An 18,131-nucleotide genomic window follows, 5' to 3' on the forward strand; every position below is an offset into this window, starting at 1 on the left:
GCTGCTGTGGACAAGAAACCAGTAATTCAGCTGATGAGGTTCCTCTGAAACTTCTCAATAATGAGTTTCTTGGTTAGGAGAAGACTGCAGTACGATGCAGTTCTTGTTTCATTTGGGAGTAAGTTCTTTAGGAAACAAGATCACCCTCTTTTCTTGCTCAAAGGGTTAGCAATCCTGAGCATGCAGAGAAGTTTAGAGTATTTTTGTCACTAGAAATGAGTTTTTGAAATCCAGATGTGTTTGTTACTGCTTAGCTTACTTTCTCAAAGACTTTTCCAAGCCTTTGGAAAGTGTGTACCCAAGTGTGTGCTTTGCTACAGCCTCCCAGAGAGCGCAAGAAGCCTCACTGTGGGCAGACCTTGCATTTCTACCCATATCTGTGTGTCAGTGCTGAGACTTGTTCCATCTTCTGAAGCTCATGAAACTGAGCCAGAGCTGTTTAAGTCCAGGTAGTTGAGGAAATACAGAAAAGTGGAATAGCAAGCACAGTATTTTGTAAAAAATGAAGTGAAAGTGGTTAACTTTCACTTCCGTGTGTTTCAGTGTCATGGCATTAGTTCAAGCTGAAGGGAATATAGTTCCAGCTGTCATTCTACTTGCTTTTCTAATTGTGTTTTCCTGCTGCCTCTACAGATTATTAGTAAACCATAAATTATTCTCCTAATAATTCTCCTAATGGCTATTATTTCCTTTTTCATTTCAATGCATGTTTTCTCTAACAATCGTCAAGCCTTTAGAAGGTAGGTGTATTTGTTAGTTTACCAAATGAAAGAACAAGAGATTGCCTGTGGATCTCAAAACAGTTAATCAGAGTAAAAGCAAAACCCCAAGTGTCCGCAATTTTTGCACGGCTTTGTGTAGGAAGATTTCCGTGCTTATTGCGGTGTCATCAAATGTCAGCATCCTTTCTCAGCAGTTGTTAATCCCTGATTATTTTTCCGTGATGTCTTCTATTTATTGGGAAATCCACGTTTCATCCTCAGATTTCATTATCTCACCTGCGTAAGTGGCAACATGAGTGTTCGTTTTATACCTTCTGTACTGACTCTGTCTGCTGCTGTAGTTTGTTCCCTGCCTCCTGCATTTCTGTGTGCTGGCATCAGTTCTGCCATTGATTTTGAAATGAGTAGGAGCTAGCTGCTGGTTCTAGCAGGACAGAATTTTTCAACATATCCATCCCTTTCTTTTTCCAGATTGTATCTGCAACTGGGTGGAGACACTTGAAAGTTGCTGGAGGAGTCCAGTTCTGCAATGCTCCCCTTCTCTGTTAGGTTGAAAGTGACTTTATTTTTATCCTTGAAGCTTGAGTTATGGAGGCGGTTATTAAGTTGACTGATGCCCTACCACTATTGCCCAATTTTTTTCCAGCCAGGCCTTCAATTAGTTTACACTTCTTGCCAATGCAAAAATCATTTTTGGGCCATAAGGAGGTAAATTATCTCAGATTCTAAAACTTACTGCTGACTCTAGTTAATTGCTTTGTTAATACTTGGGAGGAAGAAGAAATTGCCCTTTGCCAGTTTTGCAAAAGGATAATTGTTTTTGTGCTGTTGCTAGGCATGCTCCACTGTGAAAGAACACACTGAAGGAAGGAGATGTGTGCAGTGAGCCCAACCTCCTCCTAGAGATAATGATTGTACAAGATGGTTTTGATTTGGTCTCATCTTCTCTTGAAAACAGCAGTCATTGTCTTGTCTGTTCTTTAATATAGATAGCCTGTTAAAATAAACTACATCACCCTAAAACACATGTATACTCAGATTACAAACCACTGTTGTGCCTGATTGCAGATGTAGCGGCAAAAATAGACAGAAAATTGTCTATTTTTCTTCCAGTTGTTGTGCATCTCACCACATACTATGTTATTTTCCTTGCTTTTTAGCTGTAGGTTGCATATGATTCTTAGAGAATCTCAGTTTCTGTTTTTCTTTCCTGTTTTAAAAGAATTAATGGGGGAGGACTTTAAAAAGAAACTTAGAAGACAAATGGTTTTCAAGCCTGTTCCCAGAAGAGGTCTGATATGCAAGAAATAGGTCTGTCTAAGCACCAAGTTTGGTTATGGGGTGCTTTTTAAATTGATCTGCTGGAATTTCACCAGCAAACCTTTTGTTTGTAATCTGCAAGTCTCATGTAAGGTGCACTTATCTTGGTACAGCTGCAGTGCTGTTTTTTTACTGTGTATAGACACACGTATGTGTATGTATGAGCATGTGTATGTATATACACACACACCCCATAAATACACATAATTGTTACCAGAGCAAATATATACACATATATAAATTGTTCTGAAAAGTTAGCACTTCTTGTTTTTGTATTTCTTTGGAGAAATTTCATTGCAAAATGAAAGGAGGTGTTATCTGAAAGCAAACAAAGCAGTGTCCAGTCTCAGTTCTTGCTTACTTCCCTGGTTTGTAATGGCTAATGATGTCCCTATCACAAAACTTGATGTTGTCTTCTGTGCATTCATGCCTTCCAAGTATCCTTACTGTGCTTTCAGGTTATGAGGCAATTATTCAAAATAGGGTAATTATATTTCCAATCAGATCATGTTACGGAAAATAGTGTTGCTAGAGGGAAAAAAAAAATGGCTTGGAATCTTGTGTGCTTACATGAAAGTTGGAACCTGCTGTTATGTGTTATTGAGAAGAAGGATGCAGTGCAATTCTGGAAAGTGTTTATTTTCACCTTTGTATCCCCTCGCTTGTCTTTCCCCCTCTTTTAAATAGTTCCTGCATGATAATGAGTTGTGTTATATAAAATGTTGCTGTGCTGATAAGAATGGTTCATGACATGATGGTGCATTTACGGTACAGGTACCTGGAGCTGGAAAGCAGCGGTCATCGAAATGAAATCAGGTTGCATTATCGTTCAGGCAGTCATCGCTCCCACACAGAAGTATTCCCATACATTTTGGCAGATGATAAATGGCACAGGCTTTCCTTAGCAATCAGTGCCTCTCACTTGGTTTTACATGTGGACTGCAATAAGTAAGTAGAGTGTTGTTTTAGAAGAAGTTGTCACATTTGGAGCATTCCAGCTCTGAGTAAATGAAATGATAACAACTTGGGACTCCATTTTTCCCCTTGCTTTTCAGAATTTATGAAAGAGTTGTGGAGAAGCCCTTCATGGACTTACCTCTGGGTACAACCTTTTGGCTGGGACAGAGGAATAATGCACATGGTTATTTTAAGGTATGCATTCCCTGAAAGGAAAAGAGTGAACCTAAAAAAAAAAAATATTAAGGGATTGGAGCATCTTTCATATGAGGAGAGGCTGAGCGAGCTGGGATTGTTTGGCCTAGAGAAGAGAAGGCTCAAGGGGATCTCATCAATGTGTGCAACTACCTGAATGTGTGGGGGAAATGAAGATGAGGGATCCAGGCCCTTCTCAGTAGTGCCCATTGACAGGCCAAGAAGCAATGGGCAAAACCTGAAACACCTGAAATTCCATCTGAACATAAGAAAATAGTTCTACTGTGTGTTCGGTCAGAGTAAGGCTACTATGGAGATATTCAAAAGCCATTCAGATTCAGCCCTGGGCAACCTGCTGTGGCTGATCCTGCTTGAGCAGGGGAGTTGGAGTAGATGATCTCAGGAGGTGCCTCCCAACCTCAACCAGCCTGTGCTTCTGTAATCATAACACAGTTCTTAGGGCCGTGTGTTGTGTATCAGCATATCAGATGCAGTATTCCATCACAATGTACTTCACTAAATAAAATTGCAGAAACAGATGTGTAGGGCTCAGTGTCACCAAATGACACAGCCAACAGCAGGCTAATACAAGGAAAGGTAAATGGCCAAGTGCAATAGAATTCCAGGAAATGAATGGTCAGGTTATTGTCTGTTTCATAGCTAGATGCATTTTTTGTGTGTCATAGAACACTACAGTCTAGGAAACTCCAGTTTCATTGCTTCTGTAGGATTTAGATTTCATCACAATATCTTCTCAGCTCAGAAATGAATGAGTTGAGTAGTATCAATGAAGAGAATGCTTTTTCCTCCAGAGGAATAATATTTGTACATGCTTTTTGCTTACTGCTTCTGCTTTAACATGTATATATAGCAAGAAACTGGTGTATAGCAAGATTGAAAAAGTGAAGGCTATGTTGAACTGAAGTGTAAATTTTGATACCTCTGAGTCCATTAGGTAGCACTCATTGGTCACAGCCACTATCTGGTTTGGCGTCAGTCTTCTCTGGAGCTGCTTTAACAAATGAGGGCATCCCTGTGGATGCTTTCCACGCTGCAGTCCCATTTTCCTCCCGGTAGGCATCTTTTTACTTAAGCTGTAAAACAGAATTGATGATGTTGATCACAGACCCAATCACTTTTTAAAGTATGGCCTGCTAAATCTTTTCTTCAGCATAAAACACTTTGACTATGGTTTTCACAGCAATCAGATTTTGGGTGTTGAAATACTGTTTGCTATACTTAAATGCTAATTTATGTCCTTGTTGTGTACGAACTACAGAGGTCCAGTGGGGCACTCAGATGTGAAAGCTGAAGCATGACTTTGTTTTATTTGTCAATTCAATATGTGTTTCCTCCGAAAGACTAGGAGGATGTTTGCTAAATAAGCAGCAAAATTATATTTCTTGTTTAAATAAAGAGTTGATTCCAAGAATAAAATCAGAAAATATTAATGCATTGCTTAAACTGATCTCAGATACACTTCATTTATTCCACATGCTTATAGTTAACACTTTTTTAAAATATTCCTTTTATTTTTTTGTGCCAGCTCAGTTTTTGACTTGAGTCCATTCTTTTTTCCAAATTGTAGTCACTGTGAAGAAGCTCATTAGGTGTAGAAAAATAAATACCCCAGTAGTGGACTGTATTTTTTCACTTATTTCTTTCAAGAAAGATAAAAATTAAACAAAATATGTGGAGAATTTTGCCTCAGTTACAAATATAAACCAAATTAACAGAAATACAGAAATGGATAGCTGTTAAAAGAGGATCAATACAGCCAAAATATACTGTGCAAAGTGATTGCCCTAGCATAATATAGTACCAATGGTCAAACTGCATCTGAAATTGAAAATAACACTATTGTACAGGAAATTCATCAGTTTGGAAGATGAGGACTTTCAATGCTACTTAGTGTTTTGGAGAGTCTATATCAACTCTACTTAATATAGACTTGATATAGGAGTTGTGGGGCAACTCCTACAGATCTGATTTTGAGGTCCAGCTGCTTAACTATTTCTGAAAATCAGGCTGCTTTGAGTGGATTAAATGGATTGTCCACAGGGGTCAAGGTACTCAAAGTCATTAGTGACTCTGAAAAAGATTTTATTTGGCTATATCTTATTTTGAACCTAATGTTGCTGCACTAAACCAACATGCCGGCAGGCATAGTCACACTGGGATATATTTGTACCTGTTTCACTTAAAGGTCTGAAGTCTGAGAGTGCAAATCTGGCTGATTTCTGGTGCCACGTAACTTCTCTTTGTACCTAGCATCCAGCAGTGTGTTAATTTGAACCACTAGTTTCTTTAGGGGCCTGTGCAAAGCCTGTCATGTACTGTCATGAGGTCCTGATTTGGGAGCCTAGGTGGGCTAGATGTCACAGCTCCTTGTTGTTACTTTGGGAGAATGAGAAGCAACCTGAATTCTTGGTGAGTGGCAGAGTCAGCTCGTATCACAGCTGATGCATGATGAATAAAGCTTCTCAAATAGTTGGAGGAGCTTTACTGTTGGTTAATAGCTAAATGATATCAGTACTTGCCAGTGTGTTCAGTGAAGAGAGTTTCAAACTTGAATGGGTTGGACCTTGCCATTCCTCCTTTTAATGAAAATGCCATAACTTGGGTCGACATGAGTTTGAAGTTGATGACACTGAGGAAGGAAGGGCAGAGAAATTAACACAGTGAGCTTTTTGGTGTGCTCCTCAAAGAGGTCTTTACTCCTGACTTCCAAAACATGTGCTGTGAGAGGTCCTTATGTGGAGCTCTGTCTCAGGCACGCCTATTTTTTCACTGTTAGCTAATTGCTGCAGCTCCTTGTGCAGCACTGGAGAGCATCCAGTTGTCCTAGAGCGTAGCTTTATTATTAAGGGGGAAAGGTAGGCATGGTACCTACGTACCCTCGTAGTTGCCCTCCAGTAACACCTCCTTTCCTCTGTAGGTCACTTAGGTTGCTGAGTCACCCCGTGTCATTCACTTGAGGTCAAAACGCTGGTTCATTGACTTTGCAACGTTGGTATTGAATGCCCTGTGTATGTGGATGAAATGTGGACTTTAGCATTTAGTTCGCATTGTGTTCTTAGTGTCATGAAACATTCTATTCATAAACATGCTAAAGCATCTTGTAATTATTTTGCTTTTCCTCCTAAGAAGGAGCTTTGTAGAGGCAGGGAGGGAGTCATGGATGAAAGGGACTTCTGGAGTGAATACGATAGGATGGCTCACTTTGAAATTGTTATTTGGCCTTTGCTTTTGGAGCGCAGCAAAGTGGCTGCTAATTATGTCTTAATGACTGAGGATGTAGGTAAAATCTGCCTGCAAGCATGGGATCTGTTCTTCTGGGTGAAACTGGCCCTTTCCAGATGGCATAGTTGAATTTAATGCTAAACTTCCCCTTCCCCTAAGTTCTTGCCAACATGTGACTGTGTAACAGACATGTAGTTTCTCAGCATTCTGCATACTTTATGAAAAGATTCCCATCGAAATCATAAAGGGTTAGCATGAATGTGTTTTTTCCTGACTTGTTTCTTTAATCTTCACTCCTATGTGACAGTTAGAGCTTAGTGAAAAATTTGCATTTTATTTAAGAGTGTTTCAAAGTAACTGAAACTGCAACTGTTTTTCAAATTACTTTTAAAGGTCATTTTCAAGCTTTTTTGCAATGGCTAACTAAAAATAAGAAAGAATTCAAACCAACCAAACTCTTGCCACACAATTACATCTTGACATTTAATCTTATGTCTTTAAAAATGATTCGGTTCTTATGTCTTTAAAAATGATTCAGTATGTCTGTATTTGTACATCTATCTATTTTACTTTCTCTTCATTCTTCTATCACTACATTGGGTCCAGGCAAGAAGCTATGTATTCATAAGTGTTGTTTTTATCAGGCAATTTTTCTATGTGGGCTTTAATGTTTTACATGGTGAATGAAAAACATAATTTTGACAGGTAAAAATAATGTATCTTTTTTTTTCTCTCCACTTATACGTAGGGCATAATGCAAGATGTGCAATTACTTGTCATGCCTCAAGGATTTATTTCTCAATGCCCAGATCTTAATCGCAGTAAGTCTATTAATTCTCATACCATAAAATGAAAGGTGTGCTTTGTACCTACTTTCTGTCCTAGAAGCTTTCTTAAAACCTTGAGTTTCAGTGTATTGGCTGTCAACTTTGACATGATGGAACTTATTGTGAGTACATGGGGTTTTTTTAATTAATATACATATTTTGTTATTCCAGCATGCCCAACTTGTAATGACTTCCATGGGCTTGTGCAGAAAATTATGGAACTGCAAGACATTTTAGCCAAAACATCAGCTAAGGTAATGTTTACTAGGAGTCATGACATGGGAGAAACAAGGACTCTAAGGCTTTAATTGCTGTCTTTTTAGATTATTTGTGCATATGTGGGGATGTGCACATGTGTGTGTGCAGAACATCCCTGCATGGTATGTTTATATGCATTTATATGTCTGTGCCTAGTGTCTCTACACACAAATTTCTGGTTCAGAGAGCTTTCTTGTGTTTTAGTACTTTTATAGAATCATATCTTTTAATAGTGAACAGAATCCAAATCCCTGAGCAAGAAAGGGCTCATAGATATTCAGGCTCTATCTGTTAGGCTAACAAGTCAATAAACCTAGAATGAAGTAGGTTACTGTTCTTATAGTGCTTATTGCAGCAAGACTTATCGGTCCAAGACTATTCTAGACCTGAGCTGCCAAAGGCGTGTTCAGACAAAATATATACAAGACAAGGAATTAAGAACCCAAAGCACTGTTGTCTTTTTTTTTTTCCTCCTTAGAATATCACATCAAAATCATTCATGTCTGCCAGTGAACATAGACTAGTCTTCTGGTTTTAAATATCAGTTCTTTAGATGTCTGCAGGAATGTTGTTGCCTGGCTGATTTGATATGCAAATGTTAAAAATGCCTTGGTTGAAGGGGAGAGACAATTGCTAACGTGTTGGTTTTGAGCTTTATCTCCAATTTTGCCTCTACTCAGATTCAGATCTTTTCTGCACAACCTAATATCTGCAAGCAGTTTATGCAGAGCAAGATTATTGGTCAGTTCTCACATGCAAAGATGGGAAATCAGAGGCCATAACCATCTTGACCTACTGCCTTTGTTTCGTGATGTCCCTGATGTCAGGGAAAGATGAAATGCATAGTGTCTTGCTTCTTAGCTTCCATCTGCAAATGACTGTTTAATCATACTGTATTTGACAATAATTTTTGTCTTTGCATTTTCCTACACGTATTCTCTCGTCTGCATGTTTGATGATAAGGGGGACAGTTTCAATCATGTTTATACTAATGTGGAAACCACTTACAAATTCAAAACTTTTTTGTGAACTGTAAATACAGTTGTCCCAAGCTGAGCAGAGGATGAACAAGTTGGATCAGTGCTACTGTGAAAGGACCTGCACAATGAAAGGCATGACTTACAGAGAGTTTGAATCCTGGACAGATGGCTGTAAGAACTGCACTTGCATGGTATGGCTACACTTTGTGTGGAGGCTCAGGAACTCTAGTGCTTCCTCTGATTACAGTTTTATTGAGGCAAATAATGAGAAAACGTCCAGGTGTGTGCTAGGTAGTAACAACAAAGTGCCAGAAAACCTGTTCTAAATCTAAGGAATAATATTAATAAATACATTTTTCTATTATTTCAGCAGTGCCAGCATGTGTAGCTCTCCTATAATTCATGTCACCAAAGGCAGATGCTATGCGACATACTTAACTCTCATGTTATTCCCATGCACTGAGTTGCAAATGGTTTCTCTGGATAATTAATTCCCTGCTTTTTATCACTATAAACACAGCCTTTTTCTTAGCAAATGATTTAATAGATCCCTTGTGCCTGATTCGCTTTAGTTGCCTTTGGTTACGTCTCAATAAGTAATAAAGAGTAAAATGTCAGGGTCATATGCATGCTCTGTTATATCACAAATGAAAAAGATTTGTTAGGTGGATGGAAGATTCCCAAAGGTATCACAACTCCAGAAGCAATTCCAAGTATCCTTTCAGGTACCAAGCCATGACGTCTTTGTTATTGTCAGTTCATTTAAAACTCATTAATTCCATTTGAACTCATGCCTAATCTAAAGGCCATTAGAAATTGGTGAAAAGGCCGTTGTTGTCTGTACTGCACCTTAGATTGATTTGCTGCTATCTATAATTTGCTAAATGGTTCTCCTTAGCTTAGTATGATTTTGATCTTTATATTTCTGGAGGGATGTTAGTTTTGCTTTTAGAGTTTTGTGGTTGATGAGAAGACTTAGTCCACAGTATTAAACCTGGCTGACAGCTATTTAAAATGTTTTGAATTTAGTGTTAAATGCATTATGCATTTTTGTCTCAGGTTTTTCTTGTAGCTATGGTATTATTACTTTTTAGAAATGTATTGTCTCTTATGTAAAAATCAAAATGTAGAGTATTCTTGTGTGAGGTTGTTATTTCACACTAATCTGTCAATTTGCTGCTGATTGGCAGAATGCTTTATCTCCAAATAGATTTGCCTCTAAAAAAAAAATAATCTTAGATCGTTATAATCTCAAAGAACACATCATACATGTCTGAAAGATTGCATGGATGATATTCTAAAGGTATAGTTTCTGTTCTTGTAGTTATTAAAAGAACCATGTTAAAATGTCTTTTTTTGGGTATTGTTAGAGAGTTCATTGCATTTAAAAATAGATGTTAAGCTCCTGTGTTTGAGAACATCTCTGCTCTTGCTAAATATAACTACCAGTTAAGCACCTTTTATTCTTCTAGAATGGTACTGTGCAGTGTGAGGCTTTGATTTGCCCCCTCTCTGACTGCCCGCTTAACTCTGCCCTGGCGTATGTGGATGGCAAGTGCTGCAAAGAATGTCAATGTAAGTTTTGCTGCAGTGCTTCCTTCTAATGAATATTTTGAAATCTGTAAAGAAAATTAACCTTTCTGTAAACATGTCAGTGAAAGAACTGGTCAGGAAACGAAATATTTCGGTTAAGGAACGAGGGAATTTACACTTCTCTGAAATATTTTGGGAAATCAATAACCAGAAATTTTTCATTTTCAGTTGCAGGTATTTTTTAATTTTAGTTGTGTTTGGGTTTTTCTTTTTTTAAACATAAATATTTTTTATCAATTTTTTTTTAAAAAAAGTTATTTAAAAAACTTTCTGCTGTCTTCTGTAGTCTATCTTTAAGACCAAACTGCTAGAAATTCACAAACGATTGTCTAGTGTTTGTTTTGACCAGTGTTTCTAACACCTCTATAGAAAGAAGAATGTACTTTCAACCTTACGTTGTAGTGCTAGAAATAGGGGTTCAGATTTATGATTCTTCTGCTGTAATTAAGGGAAGAGAAAACTCATACTAGACCCAAGAGACCAACAAAAACCAGACACCTAGAAATATTCTTTCACAAAAGGTCAGGCAGAATTATACAGGGAAACTGGATAGAGGTAATTTAATATTGTCATTTAAGATAGGTATAAAACCTATTGGTTCTATAGTATTTTGGTTTTGTTGCAAAAAGGGCCAGAGAAGGGGGATTTTGGGTAATCACTGTCTAGATGGTGTATATATAATATTTCAGGTTGATTATGGGTATGTATCACACATGTGATGGTTATTTTTTTTAGGTTAGGGTGGAATCCATTCTTGAAATTGAGCATGAGATGCACACACTTATTTACTCTGTAAATGTTGAGATTTTTCTGTGTGGTTTCATCACTCTTCTACTGCTGTATAAAACTTCTTACAGAGTACAGAGAAGTATAGAACTGTTTAAAATGACACATTGTAAGATAAAATTCAGGAAGACGTTTTGTACTCCATTGATCTTGCTCCCTTAGGAGTTTATTAATATTTAATTGTGTTAGAAGTTACACAAACCATCCTATTTTATGAAACCTTACTAACTTACTCGAGTAGATTAATTCTAATTGAGATGAAATGAGAATTCACATACTTTTTTTTTTTTTTTAACCAGCTACACAGAATGTCCATGCATATTAGATGGCTTAGGGACTTGGTAAGTCAGGGATGTGAGATGTGTGGAGTTCAAGCCTCTATTTGGATCTTTAACTGTTGGCAGAGTTTGAAAACCTGAATCTCTGACGTATGTTTTTTGTAATGTACTGCCTGTGAGTTGAGTTGGGAATTCTCCTTCCAGGTGTTTATGGGGAAGTGCTCACATCATAAGACTTCTTAAGAAGTTGTTTTTCTTGGGAGTCTTGACAAAGGTCAAAAAATGTGAATGGGCATACGGACACTGAACTCGTCATACAGCATTACTACTTCTCCTTCCAATTAAGATATGGTTCTGGTACAGCATACTGTGAAGTTTACTCTGATATTGCCTTTTCGATATTCTTAACGTTATAGAAAGGCTTTTAGCTTCCAGTGTTGTTAATTTGATGCCAGTACATAATTCAACTTGTAACTAATGTGCACGCATATAACTCTCTTGACAAATACCAGAAAAATGATTAGATTAAAAAAAAATTATTTTGAAAAATTATTCCTAATTTCATCTAGGTTATTTAAAGTGCCATTTAAAAAAAAAAAAAAACAACAGCTTTTTAAGTGGCCAACTCCCTGGAACCAAAGGATGGATAGTGTAAATTGGAGTCCCATTGACAAGGTAGTTAATTTCCAGTGAAAGAGTGTAAACACTGGAAGCTAGAGGCAATGGAGGCTGCAGGACCCTCACTTATTCTCCAGGCCAGTTTGGTGGAACTGCTGCATTCTCACTGAGTTCATATGTATGTGCCAGCTGTACCCTGTCTTCTTGGTGTCTTCAGCTCAAGGTCTGAGCTGATTGAGGTCAGTGTGCTCATTGACCACGGTTCTTGCTCAAGGGTTCAAAGCTGAGTTCCTCATTTGGATGGGTTCTGAGACTAACTTTTTTGTTCTCAGTTCTTAGAACAATATCAGGAGATGTGTCATCTGACTAGATTATGTAGAGCAAACACATATGTTTTATAATTGGGAAAGCAGTTGATTAGGGTGTGTTGCTTAAGGAGCCACTATCCTTAGTGTTGAACAATCAATCATAAATGCTGAGGAAAAAGTGGTGCTAATACTGTTCTTTAGCAGAGTTTGCTATTTGTTTCAAGAACATAGAATCATAGTAGCACGGAATGGTTCGGACTGGAAGGGACCTTAAAAGGTCATCTAGTCCGAACCCCCACTGCAGTGAGCAGGGTCATCTTCAAATAGGCCAGGTTGCTCAGAGCCCCGTCCAACCTGACCTTGAATGTTTCCAGGGATGGGGCATCTGCCACCTCTCTGGGCAGCCTGTTCCAGTGTTTCACCACCTTCATTGTAAAAAAATTTTTCCTTATATCTAGGACATGAATGTCAGCCCAACGTTTAAATATTGGATTGTGCAGCTTTATTGTATCTTTTTGTATGACATTTCTTCAACACTTGAGGAATTTCAGCACAACTGACTTTTCATGTTTTTTTCTGAAATACTTAGTTCAGGGAAGAACACTTAGTAAGGAATGTTGTGGGGTTTGTGTTTTGGTTTTTGGTGTTTGGTGGTGGACTTTTTGTTTGTTTTGTTGCTTGTTTGTTTGTTTTTTAACCATTATTGCTTTGACTGTGGTTCTTCTTGTGAGCCAAAATAAACCAATAGTAACAAACCCTGACCTTCTCCCCTAACTCTGTACCTTTGAGGACATTCAGACAACTTGTTCTGTTTTGTCTTGTGTGAAGGTCGATGCTACTGGCATAAGAAATGGCAATGCATGCAAATTATCATTGTGCTTTCCATTAGCTGTAATGGGCTAAAAGAAGCAATGATCATCCAGGGCACATAAATTGGCCAATATGTTGGATATATGTGTCAGCTACAGAAAAGCTATTCAACACAAAATTCAGTCAAGCTACCAGAACATACATCTTAGATCAATGGGAGCTTCCTGTGGAGAATTGTTTGGAGCTGGAAAGCAGACACCGCTTTCCTTTCTATTCCCAATGCAATTTTAAACCTATCCAAGAAAGTATGTGCAAGAGATCATTAAATTCTTTTCTCCTCTGCAGAGACAAATGCATCGTGTGGTGATAGGCACTGGTATGAATTGGGGAGAGATTAAGCTCCCCTACCGACCCTATAAACTATTGCTTTAGACCATGGACTTGGCTTAAGAAGTACAAGGACAAGTTCATTTATTTTAAGTGAATTGTGGAAGGACTGCCAATGTCTTAGTAGCTGAGACAATTGCTACTTGGTCAGCAAATCTTTTTATGGCAACTTTTTTATTAGTTGGTGTATTAACAGGCATAATTTCCAATAGCTATGTGATATATGTACTTTTTTAAATGGAGCCAGTGTATTTTTAACAAACCAGCTGATTTTAATTTTTTTAAGACCCAAAGTGATATTTGTACCATTACCTGGTGCAATAATAATTCCCATCATCAAAGACTCACCTCCAGGAAGCAACTGCTCTGTTCTCATCACTATCCTCCTCCTAGTGACATTGCAGATACTTACAGACCTAATCCCAAACTGTTTACATCTATCCCAACAGATTTCAGTGGAGGTAAAATCTGAGTCATTATGTTCAAATCTGCAGGCTGTGATTTTTCCATGCACTTGTTTTATTCTGAAACAAGACATTTGTTGGTTTTCTGGTACATTGTAGCCAAATCCACACTCTAACACAAGTATTTTAAGCAACTGTGAGAAGCATAGGGCTGTACTGGATCAGCTCACACTTCTGTTGCTAGTAGGCATGGAGAGAGAGCATATGAAGGGGTTATGTAACTTGGGAAGGATTTTTGAACTAAATCATTAAAACACAAATATGGACATGGTAGCTTTTATGCATCGGTTTCTTATACAGAGATTTGTCTTGCTAGCTTACAGAAACTTTTAATTTTTTAACTAAAATTAAGAAGAGTCTCCCTTTTGCTTTTCATGATGCATTGATTTTTCCCCAAAGCTATGCATTCTTCTGCAAGCTCCAGCTCTTGTAGCCCTGCTGACACAGAGAGAAGGAGCTGTGAAAGCCTATCTGTTTCTCATTTGCACAGCAATTGACCATCAGCAAGAGTGCAAAATTTTTATCTAGAAACTTAAGCAATATTGATTAAGCTTCCTCTGAAATGAATCATTTATCCAGGTGGATTGAAGCATTATGGCCTTACGCCTGTGCTGCTCACTATGTTTCATCTTTTCACAAAATTGCCACCTTTATTCCAGGCTGAAGGAGTGGCACCATCTTGGCTTAGGCGAGGTACATCTGTGGCAGTGTGGCATGCTGGCCCCTGATACTCGTGCAAGTGCTGGAGAAGCTTCTCCTGCATTCAGTGTGGCCCAGAGAAGAGGCTGAAGCTCCAAAACAATTGAACAACAGGATTAGTGAGTGCTGACTGAACAGGCCACCTTCTCCTTGCAGTAAATCAGAAGAAGGAGCAGTCTGGAAACTGAAAAGCAGCTCCAGCACGGCATGAGTCTGAGGGCTGTGGGCTCAGGGCCACAGAGCAGGCATTGGTACTGGAGGAAGAAGAGGCAGTTTTTAGCAGTGAAGCAATGATTAGTCATTTATCATAGCTTTTTTAAAAAATGCACACTTTAGGATATAAAGGAGAAGGAACATTCTGGCTAATGAAAAAAATCAGTTGCTTTTTGGTTATAAATATTTATATGTGGCTTTTTAAAGATACAAGTGCAAATAGAGCATAAATTCTGTTATTTTGAGATGTTTTTTTAATATGAAAAATCAGATAAATTAGCCTACTTCAGAATAGTACTAAAAGATATTTGGAATATAGCTGGCATTGGATTATTTCCTAGAGCAGTGTTATTTATTATAACCTCCTGTAGTCAGCATGCAGAACTTCTGAATTTTATTTAGCGTTTAGCAGAATAGCGTCCATTCAGCCTATGCTTTCTGGATTTTCTGTGCTGAAATGATTCACATCAACCTTATTTCTCAGGCTTTTGAATCACATACAATGATAGTATCACATTATAATGACAGATAAAAAGCATTCTATACACACTTGTACTACAGAGATGAATTATGCTGTACTTTACTGCATGTTTACACCATTTTATTACTTTGGTGTCTGTGTCTTCAAAAGAAAGGCAGTATTTTTATTCATTTAGAAATAGGACACAAATAATTTCTCTAAAGAAATATTTTTGATGGGAAAAAAATTTGTGTCCTTGAACTCATGTAGGTCAATAAAATCAGTGGAGCTATTTTGGATTTACAAAGCTATAGTGAAAAAGCATAATTGATGCATGTATCATTTATGAATCCAGCATAGCTCCTACAATCTGAGTCTCACAGGATGGTTGAGGTTGGATGGCACCTCTGGAGGTCATCTGGTCCAACCGCCCTGCTCAAGCAGGGCTACCCAGAGCTGGTTGCCCAGGACTGTGTCCAGACAGCTTTTGAATATCTACACAGATGGAGACTCCAGAACCTCTCTGGGCGACCTGTGCCAGTGCTCAGTCACCCTCACTGTGAAAAAGTGACTTCTTATGTCCAAATGGAACTTCATGTGTGTTAATTGATGCCCATTGCTTCTTGTCGTGTCACTGGGCACCACTGAGGACAGTCTGGCTCCCTCCACTTCATTCCCTTCCATCAGGCGTTTGCACATGTTGGGAAGTTCTCCTCAGATTCTTCCCTTCTCCGGGAAGCGGAACATCTCAGGAAGCTGAGCATTGAGACACTTTTAGAATGTTTTGGGGCCTTTCCTGTGCTGAACTCAAAGCCAGCTGAAGACAGTGGAAAGACTCCCCTGGGCTTTTGTAGTCAGGGCCAATCTCACTGTTGACCCTAGCTGCTCAGTCGCTGCTGTTTTCCATGGTGAAGCTATAGAAATTTTCAAACTACTCTTACACCATAGCAATATAGTTGGTTTGTATCTGTTACATATCCAATGGCAGAATTGTCAGGGGCTTTTCGCTGCAGAGCTTCTAGTCTCCAATGACCTTCGTTTTTTGTAAGCTGAGCAGTATACCTCCATCAAAAGGGAAACGCTGAGTCTTTTCACTCGTAGTTCCCTTCTGAGCAGGAAACTCACTCGTCATATGTCTGTTGTTCTGTGTAAATTAAAATACAGCTTACAGTAATTGGGCTTCTCAGAATATTTTGCTTCTATGTTTCCTTTCCGCCTTCCCACGTCCTTTGAATTTCATTGTTCTGTGTTAGCAGAGGAGGACTGGGGGAATCGTTTCACTGTGCCTCAGTCAGATGTTTCATGCATCAAAGTGCAGCTCCCTCCTACATGAGTGGCTTTTTAGTTATTCTGGACCCCATGCATTATGGATCTCCACTGGAAGACTCTAGATCTGGAGGCAATGTATCAGTAGATGAGGAGAATTCCAGTTAATGGTAAAGTGATCTAGTTTTAGTCTTACTGTGTGCCTGAGGAATGAATTATAAACTAAAGTATGCTTAAGAAAATCCTTATTCATTAAAATACATTACACTGAACGTATAGTAATTTGCACTAAAGAAGAAATTTGAAACATAATATTGATAATTTTATTGTTAGAGAATCAAATATATTTTTTTTACATTGCAAATTTTGCTATAGGCTGTGCTCTGCTCTCCCCTGCTCTTCTTATAACCCATTTCATTGAGGCTTTCTGGGAAAAGAACCTATTATTTCCTATTCCTTTCTCATTATGTTCTTACCAGGAGTTCACAAAATATAAACTACCTGCAGTGTATTATTATTTTAGTTTATTTCCAGTGCAAATAAAACATTAACATATGTTAGATATGAATATTTTGGCTTTCAGACAGATGGGAGTGGACAGATTGGCAGTGTTCCAGTCTCAAATAAGTTACTACCCTGACTTTAGTAATGTTGATTTCACCAGAATTTGCTTAGTCAGGTGGCTATGAAATAATAATTTTAAAAATTCTGGTTCTATGTATAATTACAAAAATCATCTAGGATATGTGGGTGTTCACATGGCTAGGCATTGATCTCAGTATGTTTGTCCTCACCAGTGATGTGCTAATGTCACTCTTCATCTGCATCATTGGAGTGCAGGTCTTCGTTTGTTTGGTTTTTTTTTTTTGTTTGGGATTTTTCTTCTCTCTGGTCCTGTAACCAGGAGCACATTGCCAAATCAGCAGCTTGTACCTGATGTTCTAGGTACAGCCTAGAGCTTCTCCTCTGTAGACCTTGCAAATTTCTGTAGTACCAGTAACAATGATCTTTAATGTGTTCTGAAAAGAGCAGAACTTGGCTTTAGCTGAAAACCCCAAAACTGCAGTTTTTGGACAAGGTCAAAGAAAAGTAGCAAGTTGGAGGCAGAGAGCACTTCATGGAGCTGGCTGGAGCAAAGTAGCAAAACCCACCCACCCAACCAAATGAAATTCATGGCTTGCTGAGACCCAGTTTTTAAAGACCAGTTTGCACCCAATGTACTCTTATTCATGACAGGATTGCCACATCAACGAGGGTCACCTGGGTGGAAAGTTGGCCTAGGGGAGACACTGGTAAGAGCCATGGGAATGTAAATAAAGGTACACGTACTGTTTTCTTTCAGTGCCTATGTCATGTGAAAAATGGGAAGGTTGTGAAGGCTGAAACTCAATAAATAAAATACTGAAAAATCCCACCACAAAACTGTCAATAATGTGATCTTATTTTCCTGGCAGTCTAAGGAAGGGATGGTAAACTATGGGTGAAGTTGAGTCAGTGAGATTAATATAAAACGAGGTATCCTGTTATCCTTTGTTTGTCTTTTCATAAAGATAATGATTTAAAGCAGTGGCTTTCAGTCTTTTGGACTGCAGAAGTTTGAATTTTTTTCAGTGGAAACGTGTAGGGAATAAAGCCTTCTACTGCTCGGTTAATTCTCTTAGCCATCAATTCCAGATATCTTAAGTGTGATGTATAGACCTCCAGGCTGTTATTGATCACAGTTTCTACATCTGTCAGCTCATAAAAT

General features: G+C 38.3%; 1 protein-coding gene across 2 annotated transcripts in view; it reads left to right on the forward strand.

Annotated features, from left to right (window-relative positions):
• NELL2 (neural EGFL like 2) overlaps window positions 1–18,131 on the forward strand; it is a 152,150-nt gene that overhangs the window by 31,706 nt on the left and 102,313 nt on the right. For both annotated transcript variants that reach the window (XM_075080961.1, XM_075080962.1), the window contains 6 exons: window positions 2,817–2,990; window positions 3,098–3,194; window positions 7,186–7,258; window positions 7,436–7,518; window positions 8,565–8,693; window positions 9,975–10,077. In XM_075080961.1, the coding sequence (XP_074937062.1) occupies window positions 2,817–2,990; window positions 3,098–3,194; window positions 7,186–7,258; window positions 7,436–7,518; window positions 8,565–8,693; window positions 9,975–10,077 (659 nt within the window). The remainder of the gene's footprint in view (window positions 1–2,816; window positions 2,991–3,097; window positions 3,195–7,185; window positions 7,259–7,435; window positions 7,519–8,564; window positions 8,694–9,974; window positions 10,078–18,131) is intronic.

This window comes from Phalacrocorax aristotelis, chromosome 1, assembly GCF_949628215.1.
Source record: "Phalacrocorax aristotelis chromosome 1, bGulAri2.1, whole genome shotgun sequence".
NCBI classification, from domain to species: Eukaryota; Metazoa; Chordata; class Aves; order Suliformes; family Phalacrocoracidae; genus Phalacrocorax; species Phalacrocorax aristotelis.